Genomic DNA, 21920 nt, shown 5'->3' with positions numbered 1-21920 from the left:
CAACTTTCTTTTATGATTCTCGAACCAAGTGTTAGCTATGATTAAGTTGTGCTCTGCGCAAAATTCTACCAGGCGGCTTTCTCTTTCATTTCTTACCCCCAATCCATATTCACCTACTACATTTCCTTCTCTCCCTTTTCCTACTTCCGAATTCCAGTCACCCATGACTATTAAATTTTCGTCTCCCTTCACTATCTGAATAATTTCTTTTGTTTCATCATACATTTCTTCAATTTCTTCGTCATCTGCAGAGCTAGTTGGCATATAGACTTGTACTAATCTCGTAGGCGTGGGCTTCGTGTCTATCTTCGCCACAACAATGCGTTCACTGTGCTGTTTGTAGTAGCTTACCCGCATTCCTATTGTTTTATTCATTATTAAACCTACTCCTGCATTACCCCTTTTTGATTTTGTATTTATAACCCTGTATTCACCTGACCATAAGTCTTGTTCCTCCTGCCACCGAACTTCACTAATTACCACTATATCCAACTTTAACCTATCCATTTCCCTTTTTAAATTTTCTAACCTACCTGCCCGATTAAGGGATCTGACACTCCACGCTCCGATCCGTAGAACGCCAGTTTTCTTTCTCCTGATAACGACGTCCTCTTGAGTAGTCCCCGCCCGGAGATACGAATGGGGGACTATTTTACCTCCGGAATATTTTACCCAAGAGGATTACATCATCATTTATTCATACAGTAAAGCTGCATGCCCTCTGGAAAAATTACAGCCGTAGTTTCCCGTTGCTTTCAGCCGTTCGCAGTACCAGCACAGCAAGGCCGTTTTGGTTAGTGTTACAAGACCAGATAAGTCAATCATCCAGACTATTGCCCCTGCAACTACCGAAAAGGCTGCTGCCCCTCTTCAGGAACCACACGTTTGTCGGGCCTCTCAATAGAAACCCCTCCGTTGTGGTTGCACCTACGGTACGGCTATCTGTATCGCTGAGGCATGCAAGCCTCCCCACCAACGGCAAGGTCTATGGTTCATGTTCGTTAAAAACAGTTAAACTCCTATTTTTGTTTACTTATCAGCGGACGTCACATTGTTCAGTTCATACAGCAGGGACGCAATGACGGAAATAAAAGACAGGATCAAGAGTGTGATTAAACTTCAGAGTGGAAGGATATCTGTGATAATATTCACTGGTGACAGAGCTAGTCTCAGTGGCAGTAATGGTGAATTAGAAGACGTTCAATTGAATTAACAGTCTAATGAGTACAGTATGTGGACTAAGAGGATACCGACGTGAGATGAAAGTAATGATGAGTAACAGACTTTAGGTAAGTGATAACATCAGATTTGGGAAACACGAAATAGATGAAGTTAGAGACTTCTGTTACCTTGAAAGGGTGATAACACGAGACGGATGCAACAAGGTGACATGAAAAGCAGATTATCACATGGAAAAAGGGCATTACTGGCAAAGAGAAGCCTGTTAGTAACATAGACCTGCCTCAAATTGAGGAATAAATTTCTGAGAATGTGCGTTTGAAGCCCGGCATTGTGGGGTAATGAAAAATGGACTGTGGGAAAAGCGAGAGAGAAGAGAATCGAATCGAAGCGTTTGAGACGTGGTGCTAAAGGAACTGAAAGTTAGGAGGAGTGATCAGATAAGAAAGGCGGAAGCTCTCTGAATAATCTGCAAAGAAAGGAACGTACGATGAAACTTGACAAAAGGAAAGAACAGGATGACAGAACACACGTCAAGGCAAGTAAATGTAACTCCAGCCTGGATTCTGGAGAGTGGTAGAGGATCTGGTCAATGAAATTTGATAATAATGTACCAACAGCCTCCACTTTGTTGTTGTCTTATTAGGCAACCAGTTTCCACGTTCCAATCACGTCATCTTCAGGCCTGTCGCATTAATGACACCAAGTACCACTTGCACATGTGTATAAGAAATGGCACCACTATTAGTATATGGTTCCGTACTTCATTAGAATGTGTGCCCTCAACACAACCTCATGAAGTTCGGATTTATACGGCAGCAGATACGAATATTGATGCAATGTCTTACACATGCCTGAATAGCACTTGGTGTCGTTCATGTTACAGGCCTGAAGATGGCACAATTGGAACGTCGAAACTGAATATCAAACTAACGGCTCTTGGTACAGTGTTATTGTATCACGTGTATAGACAACTGCGGACAGTGTTCATGCTACTAGAGGGCGCAGTAGACGGTAAAAATCTATAGAGGACGAGAGAGATTGCAATACATCCAGCAAAAAATAGAGGATATAGGGTGCAAGTGCTACCTTGAGATGAACAGTTTGGCACAGGAGAGGGGATCATGGAGGCCACATGGAACCAGTGAGAAAACTGACAACTAAAAAGAAATAGTAAATATCGGTCCTGTGAACCATGGTGACACTTTTCATTAACGTTAGTGTATGACGAATTAGAATACTTTTAACAAAGGTGGTTAACAATTTGGTCTGTAATGTCTGGCTTGCCTCATGTGGTGTAAACTTCATAATAGATCCGAAGTTTTTGTTACAGACTGAAACCGATCGACAAGTACCCGACATGTACAGCTGTGGCAGCAACTGAACTGTGCTTTTAATATCAGAGTCTGCCAAATTTCTCCGGAAACACCATTAGTTAACACCTTTAGGTAATCGAAACATTGCATTTCTATTCCGGAAACTGAAGAAACGTTTGTATTGTTGGCGCTTATGAATGTTTCAGTCAGTTGACAGGGTGAACTCTAACATCACCGAAAAATCTTCAGGGATGTGTTCTATTTTGGTATAAGAGACCCGTGGTGTTTCGTAGCTTGTAAAAAGGAAAAGAAGTAATATTCTTTTATTCACTCGTGTCGAAAGAATTAAACTTCAGTATGCAAGACACATACATACGAATGCATAATAGAACTTAAAATCCAAGTGCTGATATAAAACTAGCCCGGATAGCCGTGCCTGTTAAAGTACCCGTTTCCACGACGGGGAGGTGTGCCGGCACAGGTAGTACTCCGCAAGACGAATTCATGGCGAAGGACGGTGTTCTCGCTAGCATGGACGTAGTTTTTGGGCAGTTTCACAAATTCCAATCGGTGAACACCAGGCTGGAATACATGTCTCACCTCAGATATACGCTACGAAAACATTCAGAACAATATCTCACACTTGAATTTACTTTAGATGCTGACAGATGGGTTACATTGATTCCGTACTGGGAGGATGAACAGGGAACTGACGACCGAAGATGTTTAATATCCTGAAACACACACTCAGCACAAGCACCCATCTTAAATTTTTAAGATGATGATATATCCTCCAGGGGATAGTATATGATGGAGAATGTTTGTGTACAATTACAGTCAATCACGAGCCACTTTTATTTGGTATTTGGTGAATACATTAAAAGAACGTTGAATTGAAACCTGCCGTTGTGGCCGAGCGTTTCTATGCGCTTCAGTCTGGAACCGCGCTACCGCTACGGTCGCAGGCTCGAATCATGCCTCGGGCATGGATGTGTGTGATGTCCTTAGGTTAGTTAGGTTTATGTAGTTCTAAGTCTAGGGCACTAATGACCTCAGATGGTAAGTCCCATAGTGCTCAGAGCCATTTTAATCATTCTGAATTGAAAGATATAGACAAAAATGACTATCTTAGCAACTTCAGAGCATCATTTGCTAATCACTACCGCTCCATAACTTGAGGAATCACATATCAATGCGTAGGTTTGGTTTACCATTTCTTTTGATTCCAAAACTTCTTTATTTGTCGTACGCGGCACACTTACGGCACAACGATGCGTCTACGATAGTTTACTATCAGTTTTTTTGCACTTATGGCAAAATGTCCTGGACATACATTTCAATAAGATAATGCCGACCCTCACATGGCAAGAGTTACTACCGCTTGTCTTCGTCCTTGCCAAACACTACCTTGATCAGCAACGTCGCTGATCTCTCCCCTACTGCGAACGTTTGGAGCAGTATGGGCAAGACGCTCCCAAAAGCTATACAACACGCCACGTGATCAGAATTTGGGTAGATGTCCCTCAAGAGGACACTGAACAACTGTATGAGTCAAAGCCTAGCCGAATAACTGCTTGAATTTAGGACCAGGAGTTAACCAACGAGTAATGCTTTGCTCAATTTGTGGAGCTCTTTCTCTTGAATAAATCATCTAGTTTTTCTGTAACTGTAATAAAGTGTTCAGCTGTACATGTACATCATATCTACCGATTTCCGTCCAATTCAGATAATTTCCTTGTGGACTGCCGTTTCTTTTGTTTGCGAGTGTTAATGAAGGTAAAAAATCAAACGGAATGGAATTATGGTACAACCGGTCAAGGCTCATATATTATACAATATATGCAGAAAATATCGTTGAAGGTACTACGAAGCCGGCAGAATTCGGTTTCATCCTGTACATGCGAAGGAGGAACTTCTTTCTGATCACATTTACATCTCACTGAATATTTAGGACTTTTAGTGAATTATTTGATAATTTTAGATTTATGGAAGTTATACGAATCGTGTACAAGATTGACGCACTCAAAAGATTTTTTGCGTTTTAATTTAAGGAATAATGTCCACCTCTCAATGAGGATTGCACAATTTGAAAAATCTCACTGAATATTTGAGACTTTTTGTGAATTATTTGATAATTTTTAAATTAGGGAAACAATACAAATCCTATACATATTTCATCTACTCAGAAGATTGTTTGCTTCTTTATTTAAAGAATGATATCCACCTTTTAATGAGAGTTACACCATTTGAAAACTGCCCACCACTAGATACCACACGCTGGAGCCTGCGATGTGCCAACAACATCTGTTACTTGACTGTACCAGACTCTTCCCGCTTTCACCAAATTTGCATACGGTGGAACGTGTGACAGTAAAAGGCCCCTTTGACACGTAAATCCTCGTGCCGGGCGTAAATTGCTCCTCCACCAACACTCGGGAATTGTTTTCTTCACGCCATGCAAGTTCAAACGCGCACAGCTGACGCTTTTCCCGTGGGTTTACGGCACACAATTACGCGGAGCCGCGTTCTGACTGAAGTCCCGGTGGAAACAATCTCTGGACGGCCAGGGTAGATGAAAATAAGGCACGCAAAGCATTGGAATAAAATCGAGTCTTCACCGTTCTCTAGATATTGGAACTTTCTATGCTTCCTTCTCTACAACTGTAACAATAAACTTTACGTGGAATAGATATAAATAACATCTCCATTAGGTCAGAGCCTGGAAAAAACCGTAGCAATGTAAATATCAAATCGTTGCTCGTTATTTTTAATGTTTCAAAACTTAAAGGAAATGAATTTCTACGCCACATGGTTATTGCAATAATTATTCCACAGTTTCTCTAATGCTGTAAGTAAATGTCCGCTACGTTTCATTGATTTTTAATTAGAAATTGCTATTCTGAGAGCAAAAATTTAGCGCTGAAGGGGAAGTTCTGGCTAGTTACAGTAACCAGTCTGAACACCGAAACGAAATGATTTTCCTTGCGAAATAATTTTTCCCACTGCATGCGACATACTATAAACACAGGGAAATCTTTCACCACCAGAACAAGTGTGATTGTTAAAAATGAGGTACTATACAGTAATAATGTGTTAATAAGATTTAAATATTTAAACTTAAGACATCAAAGTTTCCAAGCCGGTAATGGATACATGATGTCACATTGCCATAAGTGCACGTAAAATTTGTTCTCATCTCTTGCTTTCGGATTCTGTATCATCCACTGCAAATTTTGTTGGACTATGCAGTCCTTTTCATAATTTCTTAGACAAAGAAATGGTTCTAAGTGCCCTCTCATTTCACTGCATCCTTTCTCAGTTACGAAACGAGAAGTAATTCAGAAATGGTGCAATAGTTTACTGAAAGTCATCTTAAGATAGGTATATGAAGCGCTGAAGCACCAAAGAAACTAGTGTAGGAATACGTATTCAAATACAGAGATATGTAAACAGGCAGAATACGGCGCTGCGGTCCGCAACGGCTATAGAACACGATAACAAGCGGTTGTTTCATCGGTTACTGCTGCTGCGATGGCAGGTTATCAAGATTTTATTTTATTGTATTTTTCGGCACACGAGCGATGGGACACAGCATCTTTCAGGTAGCGATGAAGTGGGGATTTTCTCGTACGACCATTTCACGAGTGTACCGCGAACATCAGGAATCTCTGTAAAACATTAAATCTCCGACATCGCTGCGGCTGGAAAGAGATCGTATAAGAACTGGACCAACGATGACTGAAGGGAATCGCTCAACGTGACAGAAGTGCAACCTTTCCGCAAACCGCTGCAGATTTCAATGCTAGGTCATTAACAAGTCTGAGTGCACGAAACATTCAACGAACCAATACCATCGATATGGGCTTTCGGAGCCGAAGGCCCACTCGTGTACCTTTGATGACTACACGATACAAAGCTTTACGCCTCGCCTGGGCATGTGAACACCGACGTGGCCTGTTGATGACAGGAAACATGTTGCTTGGTCGGACAAGTCTCGTTTCAAATTGTATCGAGCGGGCAGATGTGTAAGGGTATGGAGACAACCTCATGAATACATGGATCCTGCATGTCAGCAGGGGATTGTTCTAGCTGGCGGAGGCTGTATAATGGTGTGGGGTGTGTGTAGCTGGAATGATATTGAACCCCAGATGATCTACATACTACTCTGACAGGTGACACGTACGGAAACATCCAGTGTGATCAGCTGCACCTGTTCATGTCATTGGGCATTCCGACGGATTTGGGCTACTTCAGCAGGATAATGCGACACCCAACAAGTCCAGAATTGCTACAGAGTGGCTTCAGGAACACTCTTCTGAGCTTAAACACTTCCTCTGGCCACTAAACTCTCCAGACATGAACATTATTGAGCACACCTTGGTTGCCTTGGAACGTACTGTTCAGAAGAGGCCTCCTCCCCGTCGTACTCTTACGGATTTACGGACAGCACTGCAGGATTCATGGGTCAGTTTCCTCCAGCACTACTTCAGACATTAGTCGAGTCCATGTCACGTCATGTTGCGGAATTTCTGCGTGCTCGCAGGGGCCCTACACGATATTAGGGAGGTGTAACGGTTTCTTTGGCTGTTCAGTGCATATGCAATATTTTGCTCTGGTAAATCGAGGATTGCCTCTCCATCAAGTGCTATTGTTTCGGTAGACGTCATCGTCAGTGAAATTTAAAATAATTCATGTGACATAATGATAGTTTGCTTTTAAGTAAACTCCCTGCACATGTCAGCTCCAAGTGAAAACTATCGACGGTCGGTGTGGCCGAGAGGTTCTAGGCGCTTCAGTCTGGAACCGCGCGACCGCCTCGGGAATGGATGTGTGCGATGCCCTTAGGTTAGTTAGGTTTAATTAGTTCTAAGTTACAAGGGACTGATGACCTCAGATGTTGAGTCCCATAGTGCTCAGAGCCATTTTTTTTGAAAACTATCTGCCCATCATTATTTGACCTGGACAGATAAGGAAGTCTGAAAATTTTGAGAAATATGTGAACTCAGAACTATTATTGGTTCACTGTCACACTTAGCTGTGGATCACCCACTGCCCTCTTTCAGTTTCTGCAGCAACACCTACAGAGAAAGGTAAATACGTAAGTGAACTTACGATTACACACCAAGCTATGGTAGAAGTGTGAAAAAATGATGACAACCAGAGTGTTAATGAAGCACGCCACTCAAAATCTGCAAGTTGTAAATAACTTTACATTTATTTCAAAAAGTTCTAAAACATTCCATTAATGATGGTATTACACATTGAAGCACAATTAAAGAGGTATTACACATTGAATCATAGTTAAAGAAGTCCTATAGTGCAGTTAAGGATTACGATATGACACAGTTCAAATGGTTCAAATGGCTCTGAGCACTATGGGACTTAACGTCTGAGGTCATCAGTCCTCTAGAACTTAGAACTACTTAAACATAACTAACCTAAGGACATCACACACATCCATGCCAGAGGCAGGATTCGAACCTGCGATCGTAGCGGTCGTGCGGTTCCAGACTGTAGCGCCTAGAACCACTCGGCCACTCCGGCCGACGAAACATTAGTCAAGTAGATGCTTCAAACTGTATCGCGGCGAAGACGCATAAAATCTAAGTCCCAAGGAGTACCCGTAACAATTGACATCTCTACCGATCTCTCAAATCAATCACCTGAAACTGCTGGAGCGACTTCTAAGTTCCAAACTCTGCTAATTAGTTACAAAATATCTTAACAGTCAGTCCACGTCACCTCCAAAGAAAAATAACATACTGGTAAGTATCATAATTGAAAAAAAATATGCATGAAGGGTAGTAATTCTACTTACCGTCAAGTTAATAATGTCTGTGTAAGGTCACAAGCCTATCACTACATCGTTATTTGCGTGATATCTTATAATAATTTATCCTACAGAACAATCGCAACATTGTAATGGAGTGCACATAGAAGCGAATATGCATGACAAATCTGAGATGGTCCAGGGCTTGGAGAGCGTGGCTGCAGTGGCAAACGAGCTGCAATCCTCATCCTCAGGCCCTGCCACAATGATGATGACGAAACGGGCAATGATGGTGTTTAAAAGTGAAGCGTGATGAGTATACCATTGACGGACCGTGCTCGACTGGCGAATGCATCTTTTCGCCTGATTGTGGAGTCAATCACATCTGCAGCAGCAAAAGAAGAAGAAGAAGAAAGTAATGATTAGACTGCAACTATAATGAACACACAAATACAGAAAAAATCATCTTACATATATACCTGTAACATCACTCAAGTCAAATATTGGCCACTTTTTAGCTGCTGACTGAGTACAAACTGGGTTCCCCTAATTTAGAGTATAGTGACGCAGTAGCTTCATACTTAACATGTACAGCCGCTTGCTCGACGAAAGATTCTACCAAAAGACTGTAAAGCTGCACATATTACACCAGAATTCATGAAAGGCAATGGAAGAAATACACTAAATTACTGGCCCACATGATTAACGTTGACATGAAGCAGGATTTTGAAACATGTATTGTGTTATAACATTATGAATTACCACGAAGGGAACGGTCTATTGACGACATGGATTTAGAAAAAAGCGTTCTTGTGCAAAACAGCTTTTCTTTTTTTTTTTTTTACACGCACGAAGTGTTGAGTGCTCTCGACTAGGTATTTCTAATTGATTCCGTAATTCTAGATTTCGAGTAAGATTTTGACACCGTACCTCACAAACGACTTCTAATCAAACTGTGTGCTTGTAGAATATCGTCTCAATTAAGCAACTGGATTTGTCATTTTCTGTCAGGGAGGTCACAGTTCGTAGTAGCTGTCGGAAAGCCAACGAATAAAACAGAAGTGATTTTTGGTGTTCTCCAAGGTAGTGTTATAGGCCCTCTGATGTTCCTTATCTACATAAAGGATTTAGGAGATGATGCTGTCATTTTACGTCAAGTCAAGTCATCAGATGATCAAAACCTTTTGCTAAACGATTGAGATAAGATATCTGTATGGTTAGAAAATTGTTAATTGATATTAAATAATAAAAATTGTGAGGTCATCCACATCAGTGCTAAAAGGAACCAGTTAAACATTGGTTACACAAGAAATCAGTCAAATGTAAAGGCCGTAAATTCAGCTAAATACATAAGAATTGCGATCAAGAATCACGTAAATAGGAAAGAACAGTAAAATTTTGTAAAGAAGGTGAACTGAAGACTTCATTTATTGATAGAATGTTTGGAATACGCAACAGATCTGCTAAAGAGACTGCCTACATTGCGCTTTTCTGTCTTCTTTCGGAGCACTGCTTTGTGGTGTGGGATCCTTACAAGAGGGGATTAACGGAGCACATCGAAAAACTTCTAAAGAAGAGCAACACGTTTCCCATTACAGAGAGATAGGGGAGAGATTGTCACGGACATGATACAAGATTTGTTTTTTTTTTTGGGGGGGGGGGGGATCAAATCATTATAATAAAGGCGTTTTTCGTCGCGTCGGGATCATCTCACATAATTTCAATCACCAGATTTCTCCTCCGAGTACGAAAGGATTTTGTTGACGTCGACTTATATGACAAGAAAAGATAATAATAACATAATAAGGGAAATAAGAACTCGCACGGGAAGATATAGGTGTCTTCCGCAAATTTTTCGAGAGTGGAATAATTGATAATTAGTGTGAAGATGGTTCGATGAACCCTCTGTCTGGCACTAATGTGTCATTTACAGAGTAGCCATGTATATATAAGTGTAGATATAAACGAATCGTCGTAATCATCTACGTCGTACCCCTTCATCTCTGCTCACGTTATCAGTGCTGTTGATGTTGCTGCTACCGCATCTGTGACTGGAATGGCGTTCCGCGCCGAAACACTACATAGTTATAGCCGAAATCCGCAATCCTTTCTTTATTTCAACCAGAAGAAGTCGAGTATTCCTACCTTTAGGCTTTAGAGCGGATTACACGAGTCCGCCATTGTGGACAGACGACACTATCCTGCTCAAATTTTCTAGTGTTCTTAAATATTGGCTTACATTTCAGTGCTGGTGTACATTCTGGTCTGTCACGAGAGCTGCGATTGAATGCAACAAAAATCCAGTGATGAAAGAAAAGATAATTTCCAGAATAAGATTTTTACTCTGCAGCGGAGTGTGCGCTGTTATAAAACTTCTTGGTAGATTAAAACTGTGTGCGGTACCCAGACTCGAACTCGGGACCTTTCGCAGGAAAGTGCTCTACCATCTAAACTACCCAAGCACTACTGAAATAAAGGATACTGCGGAGACATGGCTTAGCCACAGCCTGGAGGATGTTTCCAGAATGAGATTTTCACTCTGCAACGGACTGTGCGCTGATATGAAACTTCCTGGTAGATTCTTTCAGGAGTGCTAGTTCACCAAGATTCGCAGGAGAGCTTCTGTAAAGCTTGGAATGTAGGAGACGAGGTGCTGACAGAAGTAGAGCTGTGAGGACGGGGCGGGAGTCATGCTTGGGTAGCTCAGATGGTAGAGCACTTTTCCGCGAAAGACAAAGATCCCGAGTTCGAGTCTCGGTCCAGCACACAGTTTTAATCTGCCAGGAAGTTTCAAACGATAATTTTTCTGCAACCTTGAAGACCGTAGTGCACGAAGACACTAACGTGCAAAATAACCTACTCCTTAGACCCAGCTAATCTGTGTGTGTGTGTGTGTGTGTGTGTGTGTGTGCGCCGGCCATACTTTGGCCCTCAGTATGCTTGCATATCCCTTGTCGTAAACTTCTTACAATACTCTGTATTATATGAGTGCACCAACAGTTTTTATTTGTGTATTCGATTTCCTCATAGAATAATTAACACTATAGACAGACAGACAATAGTTCGCATTAGATCCCCACCTGTCGAACACACGTTGAACTTGCGCAAAAACGCTTTACTAAACATGATGTGTTATAGACGGTGTCTAAAATACGTTTCTAAATCTTTGTTTATACTCATTTTAATGTTGTCCACTTTGTAGCAAGTGTGTACTTGTAAATTAAAAAATATACTGTAAATGGCAGAAAAATGTGAAATATTAAAACAATACGGCAGTGGCGGAGACTCGCTGGCCAATACATACCGATACAAGACAACCCTGAGAAATACGTATCGAGAGATCTCGTCAGTTCAGAAGCGACGAAGATAGCCTTCCGCAGCAGCCATGTGATACGGGCTGACCGCATCTTCGATCATCTCTCTCCAACATGCGATCACTCTGCTACAAAACACCAAGTTGTATACGTGTCGAAAGCAGTAAACTTGCCTCCGCTGATACTGTTGCAGAGCACCATCGAGGAAATGGTTTAAGGGATCAGAGAAAAGTCCAGCAATAGCATCAGGTATCATTCTACGTTATGTAGATAAAATGTATGCTACGTGTAATCAGAACGCTTCTCGTGATTTCACCTGTAGTAGCGTCAATACGTGCTCCATGTGTATCGCTTTTCCTTTATGGAAACATACCAATTTAGACAGCATCCAAATATTTTATGATTCCAAATAAATATTACTTGCAACTTACATGAACGGGGAAAGAATATCATAGCACTGAGAATCCAAATAAATCATTACCTTTTCCTCACGCAAGCAGAAAACTAGTGGGAGTAGGGAAATTTCGTCTTATCACGATGCCTCTACAATTAAAGCGTATGTGGTGTCAATCCCTTTCTTATATGTAGCTGCATTAAGGATCTACAGCTCCCCTCTACCGCGTATTTCGATTGCGACATCTGTATAAGGGTTTTTTTTTTTTTTTTTTTTAAATTTAAGTATGTGTGTGCCGCCAAATTTCTCATTACTCCTGAGGAAATAACAAATCCCTTTTATGTATTCCAAGAGGGTTCCGTGAGCTGTCTCAAGTTTTGGTGTAGGTCTATCGGTCATGTTGGTAGCAGATGGTAGTGTCTTCCAATAGTTCTCTTTCTTGATGCCGACATGTAGCTTTCTAATGAAATATCGATGCGGAATCCAGACACTTCGATCTAGTGCTCTTTCAAAATTTCCTGTGTGCAAATACAGACATCCTGTACTATATTTCGCATCCGTATTTTAACGTATTCGAGCCATTCTAATTTCGCTTTAGTTATCAGCCTTCTGACTGGTTGGATACAGTCCGCCACGAATTCCTCGCGAGTACCAACCTTCTCATCTAGGACTAGCACTTGCAGCCTGCGTCCTCAATCAGCTGCTCGATTTACTCCAATCTCTGTCTTACTCCACAATTTTACCCTCTACAACTCTCTCTAGTACGATGGAATTCATTTACTGATGTGTCAACATAAGGTCCCTGCTTCTTGTCGGTGTTCTCCATATACTCCTTTCCATGATGATTCTGCCGAGAATCTCGTCATTCCTTACTTTATCACTCCACCTAGCTTCAACATTCTTCTGTAGTGCCACATTTGAAATGCTTTGAATATCGCATGTTCCTGTTTTCCCACAGTCCATGACTCACTACCATAGAACCGTCCATTATGAGAAATTTCTTCTTCAAATTAAGATCTATGTTTGATATTAACAGACTTGTCTTGGCTACGAATACCCTTTTTGCCAGTGCTGGTCTGTGTTTTTGTCGTCCTTGCTGCGTCCGTCATGGGTTGTTTTGCTGCTTAGGTACCTGAGTTCCTTAACATTATCTGCCTCTTGATCGCCAATACTGCTATTAAGTTTCTCGCTGTTTTCATTCCTGCTACTTCTCATTACATTCTTCGTTCTTCGATTTATTCTCAGTCCATATTCTATGCTCATTCTGTTCAACAGAACCTCTCTCACGATTTCTCTTTCACTGAGCATAGCAACGTCATCAGCGAATTTTATAACTGACTTCCTCTCTCCTCAATTTTTAATCTCTTTCTTGCAACTTAGTTTTATTTCAGTCATTGCTAACCTGATGAACAGTACGGGCGGAAGAACACATCCCAGTCTCACACACTTTTTAATACCAATACGGTCTTTCACTCTTACGCTCTCTCTTGGTTCTCGCCAACATCTCATATTACCCTCCATTAAAAAAAAAATAAAGTACAAATAAAAAGCTTACCCCTATTTTTGGCAGAATTTAGAATATCTTTGAGGCATTTTACAAGGTGGAACGGTCTTTACCAGTCGACAGGTCATATGAGACTTAAACTTTCTGCCAGATATAAGCTGTGTACCGGATTGAGACTCTAACACGGAACCTGCAGACTGAACTACCCATACTTCCTCCAGTGTCACAATTCCTACTTCTCGAACTTCACACAAGTTTTCCTGCGAAACTTGCAGGTCTAAGGGCGAGCACTCCAGGAAGAACGATATTACCAGGACAGCAGTTACCGCGAAAGGCGAAAGACCCGAGTTCAAGTCTTGCTGAGGTCCATGGTTTCAATCTTCCAGGAAATTTTATATCAGCGCACTCTCCGCTGTAGAGTGAAAATCTCTTTTGTATATGGAATTTTCTCGATTTTTCTTCAGTTTGCTTCCATATCAACGGAATCGTCAGAAATGCATCTTTGGTGCCTACACCTCCCCTAAAATCAAACTGATCGTTATCTAGCAGATTCTAAGTTTGATTTTCCATTCCTTATGTTATTCTAGTCAGCAACCTTGCTACATGAGCTGCTAAGCTGATTGTGCGATAATTCTCGCACTTGTCGGCTCTTGCAATCTTCGGAATTCTGTGGATGACTTTTGCCAGAAAGTCTGATGGTATATCGCGGGACTCATACATTCTACACTCGAACATGAATATTCATTTTGTAGCCACTTCCCAAGAATTTTAAATATTTCGTCCGGATATTGCCAATCACTTCTGCCTTGTTTGATGCCAAGACTTTCGAATACTGATCCTTGTCTCTTCCCTGTCGACTCCTTATTCCTCTTCTATCACGTCGTCGGACAAGTCCTATCGCTCATAGAGGCGTTTAATGTACTCTTTCCACCTACCCGCTCTCTCCATTGCATTTACCACTAGTATTCCCACTGCACTCTCAGGGTTACCGCCTTTCCATTTAATTTCATCGACGATTGTTTTGACGTTTATGTATGCTGACTGAATCCTAACATCGAACATTTCGTTTTTGACTTCTTCAATATTTTTTCTTGCTGACATTTAGCCTTAGCTTTCCAGCATCTCCTATTTATTTCAGCCTAAGTGACATGTATTTCATTATTATTAAGTTTCCCTGAACATTTTTGAACTTACTTCCTTCGTCGATCATTTTAATTCTTCTGCTAGCCATGGTTTGTTCGCAGTTACCTTTGTTGAAACCTGTATATTTCTTCCCAACATCTGTGACTGCCGTGTTTAGAGATGCCCACTCTTCTTAAACTGAAATACCTACTGGGCTATTCATTATCGCAATAACTAAAGCCTCAAAGAACTTCAAGTGTATCTTATCACTCCTTAATATCTTCGTATCCCACTTGCTTGCGCATTGACTCCTCAATACTAGTGTATTCCTTGGTACACCCTACAAACCAGTATCTCACTTCTGAATTTCTGCTTGTCCATGATGCAATCTAACTGTAATCTTCTATCACAGCGTTATCTTATCAGTGACTTTTCCTTGAATACCACTGGCGTGTTTTCTGACAGAATGAACTCTACTAGCCTCCTAATAAATATGTGCATAAGAAGTGGTGGAATCTGCTCTAATTCACTGCAGATGACTTGGTAGTCTGACACGTAAGTAGATACGAAGTTCTCTTCATCAGTGCTAACGGTTCTTCCATACTTTTGCTGTAGTGTTAATTAAGATGGAATTCGAGTTTCCTCATTCTTGTCTGTATTCTACTTGTTGGATTCTGGTGTTACAGTGCCTGTGCTGTTCAGAAGAACGATTCAGTGTTCCTTCGGACGTGCATGCAACTTTAGTCTGTCCGGAGTCGTCCACGGAGAGCCAGAGTGGTTAAGGTGACCGCTTGCGTAAATCGGGAAATCTGGTTTCCGTTCTCCCACAAATTTTCATCGTAGCCTTTCCCATATGCAGCTAATGGTTGTTCGTATCGTAGGTGCGAATACATTTGGTGTTGTTGGTTCATGTAAAATTATGTATAAAAACGGTCAAGGAAATTTAGGGTTTAGCGCCTTGGCGGCACAGACGCCTGAGACTGTGCTCAAGTTTGGATGCTGACGGCACTGGAGAAGACTTCGCTATGGCCTTTTCAGTGGAACCATCTAGGCACATGTGTTTTAAGAGATTTAAGAAGACCATGGAAACCTTAATTTCGTCGGATGGATATTTTAAACAGCGAACTCACGAATTCATTTGTAACATTGTGGGATATCGCTCGGATTGGTCACGAGGCAGAACTAAAGTGTATGTCCTGGCTACAAGAATCTCTGCACTACGTATTGTCGCACTGCCGTGGGTTGATCGAACGCGTGTGATAGAAATTTTGGAACTAATTTTAAGCCTGCAAAGAATCTTTATGGAAGCCGCTAGGAATAAATCTTGCGAACGCATAAGATCTCATCATTTGGAAGAACAGTCTCGACCTTTTGACAGCTGTCTCTGAATACAACTTCGCGTGTTAAAGTACTGACGGTCACTGTGTAACATATCCGCATCCATCCGTGCCATTAAGCCATCAGTAGTGGCACCTCCTTCGACTATGGCTGATAAGTGACCGTCTCTAGTAGGCTATTTCAAATGATGAGGTCCCCAAAAAGTTTCCAGTGCAGATTGTTCAATAGTTTTTTGACGCTGAATGACGTACCGTTTATGAACAGATCAAGTCTCATTACGTATAATTTATTTACATATAAATGGTTACCCACATACTACAATCTCTTGATGTGTCGTAAAATCATCGTTCGAGTGTAAGAACGTAAAACTGGAATGACCAAAAGTTTTATTGTGGCAAGTAAACCATTAGCACATTCTGTAATCACACTGTCCTAAAGGATAACATACAGATCAATACGATAAAACGATGTGCATTTGGAAAATAACACAGGTAACAGTCCAGTGCGGCTTACAGAATGCACTACTGAAGATTAATGAAGGTCCAGAGGTTAATTGTAAGTTCACAGTCAGTCAATAAAAACAGTCAATGTATTACAGAATGATCTTTTGGATGCGAAATTTAGATGAAATGCTGTACATCGTATGAGTTGTAATACGTGTTAACTCGTCTACACTATATTTCCTCGTATTGGCTCTTGCACATTTCACAGATTTTTGCAGACTCGCTAAATTGTCTTCCAGCAGCATCTCTTTCTATAGATTATAATAATTAGTAGTACATTTATATAACGTTGTTTGTTGGTATTTTATATAAGTTACAAATATACATTTACATGTCTGATTAACTGAACATTGGAGGGAGATTCTTCAGAATGAGAACATTTAGATAGAACAACAATTGCTATGGAACTAGCTGCCTAGTTTGCCAAAATGCCGGATCTCATATCAGTAACAATGCTAATTACTCTGAAATTAAATTAGGGCAGAAGTTGCTACATATTTTCGTCATTAGCAGTGTGGATATTTCACTGATTTAATATGTTTTGTCCTTCATGATTTGAAAATTACTAATTGGGTATATGTTTGCATATGGGAAACGACAGCAAAGTTTTAAAATGGCTGGGGACAGTAATTAGCACAGTTTTTATGTACACTAATTAGCTCGTTAATTCCTGATACCCAAACAAATGTAAAATACTAATATTAAGTTAGAAAAACAGTGTTTCAATATTTGAAATTTTCAGATACTGACCCCATGTCATAAAAATAGCTACCGAATATAATTGTAAAAGAAATTGCAGGAATAAGAAACATAACAGGGGGAAATATTCCATATGCTTTCCCATAGTTGTTAGCACTGTGCTATTATTACAACTGGGAGGAAGTGAAGTTCGCAGTCCGAGGGAGGCCAACTTAACGAATACACTTGATATCGAGTTGAATACCTTCTGGCAGCTACCATCAGCCGAATGATGTCAGGTGGCCCGGGGTCAGATTAAAATTTCATTCAGGCAAGAGACACCAAAAGACTAAAGTGACACGTTGCTGTTGTAGATCTAATACATTTCGCAAGTTCTGCACCATCAGAAGGTAAGCGGTAAATTTGAAATTTTGTCATTCTCGTTCGAGTTGTATATTTTCATAACCGAGTCTATTGTATTAGATTGATACACTTACTCCCATACATTCCCGAAACTTGTATCATTTCCAAGGTACCACTCACTATAACTTTCGCCTATTACAATTTTAACTCTAGAAAATATAACAAATAATGATAATTTACTTATCCCACGTTTAAAATACAGGGCATCAATGCAGACATTTTTGCATGCAGAACCTTAATAACTACGTACATCGCTGCGCTGCTTGTTTCTCCCTGCTTTGAAAAGTCTGCCCACAAACGCGTCACAAATTGTTTGGTTATAAACCGTGTCTCATTGCCACTGATACAATATCATTATGAAGGATTATATACAGCAAATTATGCATACGATATTGCAATGCCTGTATTGTTCAGAAGTATGATGCAAACTTCCTTCGTACACGCCTGCATGTCCAAAGGAACAGGCAAAGCGGTGACTATAGCCGTTATGAAAGACGTAGAACAAACTCGAACTTGTGAACATGGACAGCCATTAGTTGTACGAGTGGAATGACGACAGTGAAAGTTTGTGCCAGAGTCGGAATGGAACCCCGAAATACCGCAAGCGGATGCCTTACCGTTAGGCTGTCTGAGCGCGACTCGCGACCAGCCTCAGAATTGCGTATGTCGTCAATCAAGTTTAGTGCTCGAATAGCCTAGTGGCAAGACGATCGCTCGCGATTAGCGGGAAATCAGCGTTCGAGTTCCGGGCCGGTACGAATTTTCATTGTAGTCATTCCATACTGCAGCTAATGGTTGTTCGTATTCGTAACTTCGAATACATTTCACGTATAAATTATACATAATAAAAACGACGTACAGATAAAAAGCATGTTGTGTATATGGTCATGTTCACACACGTAGCCTTCCGAGACATCTTAGTGCAAGATATACAGGGTGTTACAAAAAAGTACGGCCAAACTTTCAGGAAACATTCCTCACACACAAATAAAGAAAAGAAGTAATGTGGACGTGTGTCCGGAAACGCTTAATTTCCATGTTAGAGCTCATTTTAGTTTCGTCAGTATGTACTGTACTTTCTCGATTCACCGCCAGTTGGCCCAATTGAAGGAAGGTAATGTTGACTTCGGTGCTTGTGTGAACCTTCTGTGAACGTTTGGGCAGGTATTGTTGGTGATGTCTTGATTTGACCCCATGTTCTTCCACCTACGCTCAATGGAGCACGTCATCATGATTTCATACGGGATACTCTACCTGTGCTGCTAGAACATGTGCCTTTACAAGTACGACACTACATGTGGTTCATCCACGATGGAGCTCCTGCACATTTCAGTCGAAGTGTTCGTACGCTTCTCAACAACAGATTCGGTAACCGATGGATTGGTAGAGGTGGACCAATTCCAAGGCCTCCACGCTCTCCTGACCTCAACCCTCTTGACTTTCATTTATGGGGGCATTTGAAAGCTCTTGTCTACGCAACCCCGGTACCAAGTGTAGAGACTCTTCGTGCTCGTATTAAGGACGGCTGTGATACAATACGCCATTCTCCAGGGCTGCATCAGCGCATCAGGGATTCCATGCGTCGGAGGGTGGATGCATGTATCCTCGCTAACGGAGGACATTTTGAACATTTCCTGTAACAATGTCTTTGAAGTCACGCTGGTACGTTCTGTTGCTGTGTGTTTCCATTCCATGATTAATGTGACTTGAAGAGAAGTAATAAAATGAGCTTTAACATGGAAAGTAAGCGTTTCCGGGCACATGTCCACATAAAATATTTTCTTTCTTTGTGTGTGAGGAATGTTTCCTGAAAGTTTGGCAGTACCTTTTTTTAACACCCTGTATAATACAAATGCACGTATGTACAAATATTTGCATCACATATTATACACATCAGGAATATATCTCAAATTATACAATTACGTGTCCTTTTAAGATCAGGAGATAAGAGTTCCAACTGTCGATACCAGTCGTCAGTAATAAACATTAGTTAATCTGATTTCGGCCATAAAAATTTAGTTTCGAGTTGTGGAAACCTTTCTTGCCACAAACAAGTCCATTTCCGGAATCGAAGTACATGACCAAGCTGTACTGTTTTGGAGGGAGAAGTGAACAACACATTTATCCTGACAGCTGCTAGTCGCGCGGGGTTATTGAAATCCTGCAGGCGTTGAGCAAGATACTCTTGATCCCAAAGATATCATATTCTCACAGTAGTGATGGGACCCTGGTCATCGCGCGAAACAACATCACGAAACGATAAATTGCAGTCTCGATAGGATATCATGCTGCTGCGGTAGAACTACAATTCGTACTACTTGCCATTTCTCCCTCTTATTCCAATCACAACATGATTTTCTCACAAACAAACAAAATAAAAATACGATTTCTGGCTGCGAAACGCACCAGATAAGCTTTCGTCACGCACAGAGACTGTAGATTTCGTTATTACTGTCTTCTTTGCGTCGTTGCTTTGAAAAGTTACTCATTTGTTTCTAAAATGCAGTTTAACCATAACCTATTTGTTTGTATCATTGGTCATCTACTGGTTTCGGTTATTAACCATCATCCTGTATGCATGGTACTACAAAATTTGATGAAAGCATCCCATATTCCTTTGAAGCTGAACAGTAACGAAATTGTTGTTCTTGTTGTGGTCTTCAGTCCAGAAACTGATTTTATGCAGCTGCCCTTGCTACTCTATCCTGTGCAAGATTCTTCATCCCCCAGTTCCTACTGCAACCTACATCCTTCTGAATCTGCTTTGTGTATTCATCCCTTGGTCTACCTCTACGATTTTTACCCTCCACACTGCCCTCCAATGCTAAATTAGTGATCCCCTGATGCCTCAGAACATGTCCTACCAACCGATCCCTTCTTCTAGTCAAGTTGTGCCACAAACTCCTCTTCTCCCCAATTCTATTCAATACCTCATCATTAGTTATGTGATCTACCCATCTAATCTTCAACATTCTTCTGTAGCACCACATTTCAAAAGCTTCTATTCTCTTCTTGTCTAAACTATTTATCGCCCACGTTTCACTTCCGTAATGGCCACACTCCATACAAATACTTTCAAAGACGACGTCCTGATACTTAAATCTATACCTGACGTAAACAAATTTCTCTTCTTCGGAAACGCATTCCTCGCCATTGCCAGTCTACGTTTTATATCCTCTCTACTTCGACCATCATCAGTTATTTTGCTCCCCAAATAGCAAAATTCATTTACTAATTTAAGCGTCTCATTTCCTAATCTAATACCCTCAGCATCACCCGATTTAATTCGACTACATTCCATTATCCTGTTTTTCTCTTCTTCATGTTGTATAGAAATTGTCCATTGAAATTGTACAAACAGCAGACATTATTTTTTTCCTAGAATGCTGACAGTAACATCTCCTGTCAAACAGATAGGTTTTTGCTGAGATGCCTGTGCTAAGGTGTCATGTTGCTTGTGTGCAGGCCCTACGACGCGGACGGAGCACCTGCACCACCACCACGACTGGGGCCCCCACGTGGAGAGCTCCGAGGGGGGCAACGTCAGCGTGCGCGTCGGCCAGACGGCCACCCTCGACTGCCGCGTGCAGCTGCTGCACGACAAGACGGTCAGTGGTCTGCTCTCTGTGTGAAGCTTGCTTAAGAGTGAGCCCGAAACATGTTGGCTATTCGCAACGACTTCTTTCGTACGCGACCAAGCGCATTGCTCGCCAGTTCGCTGTTTTGCAACACTATCGTATTTCTGACGGGCTGCAATGGATGGCTGGTTTTATTTATTTTTCTTTTATTGTATTAATTTATTTATTGTTCCGTGGGACCAAATTAAGGAGAAGTCTCCATGGTCATGGAACGAGTCAATACATGAAATTATAACACGTTTGTAGAAGCAGATAAAGTGAAATACAAGAATTGTATTCAGGCGACAATTCGTAAGTTTAAATAAAGAAAATCAACAATGTAACACTGGAGTTTGCTTAATTTTTCAGCTCTTCCAGGAGCTCGTCGACAGAATAGAAGGAGTGAACCATGAGGAAACTCTTCAGTTTAGACCTAAAAGCGTTTGGGCTACTGCTAAGATTTTTGAGTTCTTGTGGTAGCTTACTGAAAACGGATGCAGCAGAATAGTGCACTCCTTTCTGCACAAGAGTCAAGGAAGTGCATTCCACATGCAGATTTGATTTCTGCCTAGTGTTAACTGAGTGCAAGCTGCTAACTCTTGGGAATAAGCTAATATTACTAACAACAAACGACATTAAAGAAAATATGTACCGTGAGGGCAATGTCAGAATTCCCAGACTATTGAATAGGTGTCGACAAGAGGTTCTCGAACTTACACCACATATAGCTCGAACAGCCCGTTTTTGAGCCGAAAATACCCT

At 41.1% G+C, this 21920-nt stretch overlaps 1 protein-coding gene across 1 annotated transcript in view; it reads left to right on the top strand.

Moving 5' to 3' along the window:
- Nucleotides 1-21920, top strand: part of LOC124788475 — a 768283-nt gene that overhangs the window by 543402 nt on the left and 202961 nt on the right. The window contains exon 3 of the mRNA XM_047255746.1: nt 21007-21149. Coding sequence (XP_047111702.1) covers nt 21007-21149 — 143 coding nt within the window. The remainder of the gene's footprint in view (nt 1-21006; nt 21150-21920) is intronic.

Source organism: Schistocerca piceifrons, chromosome 3, assembly GCF_021461385.2.
Source record: "Schistocerca piceifrons isolate TAMUIC-IGC-003096 chromosome 3, iqSchPice1.1, whole genome shotgun sequence".
Taxonomy (NCBI): domain Eukaryota; kingdom Metazoa; phylum Arthropoda; class Insecta; order Orthoptera; family Acrididae; genus Schistocerca; species Schistocerca piceifrons.
This window is presented reverse-complemented; position numbering and strand designations above follow the sequence as displayed.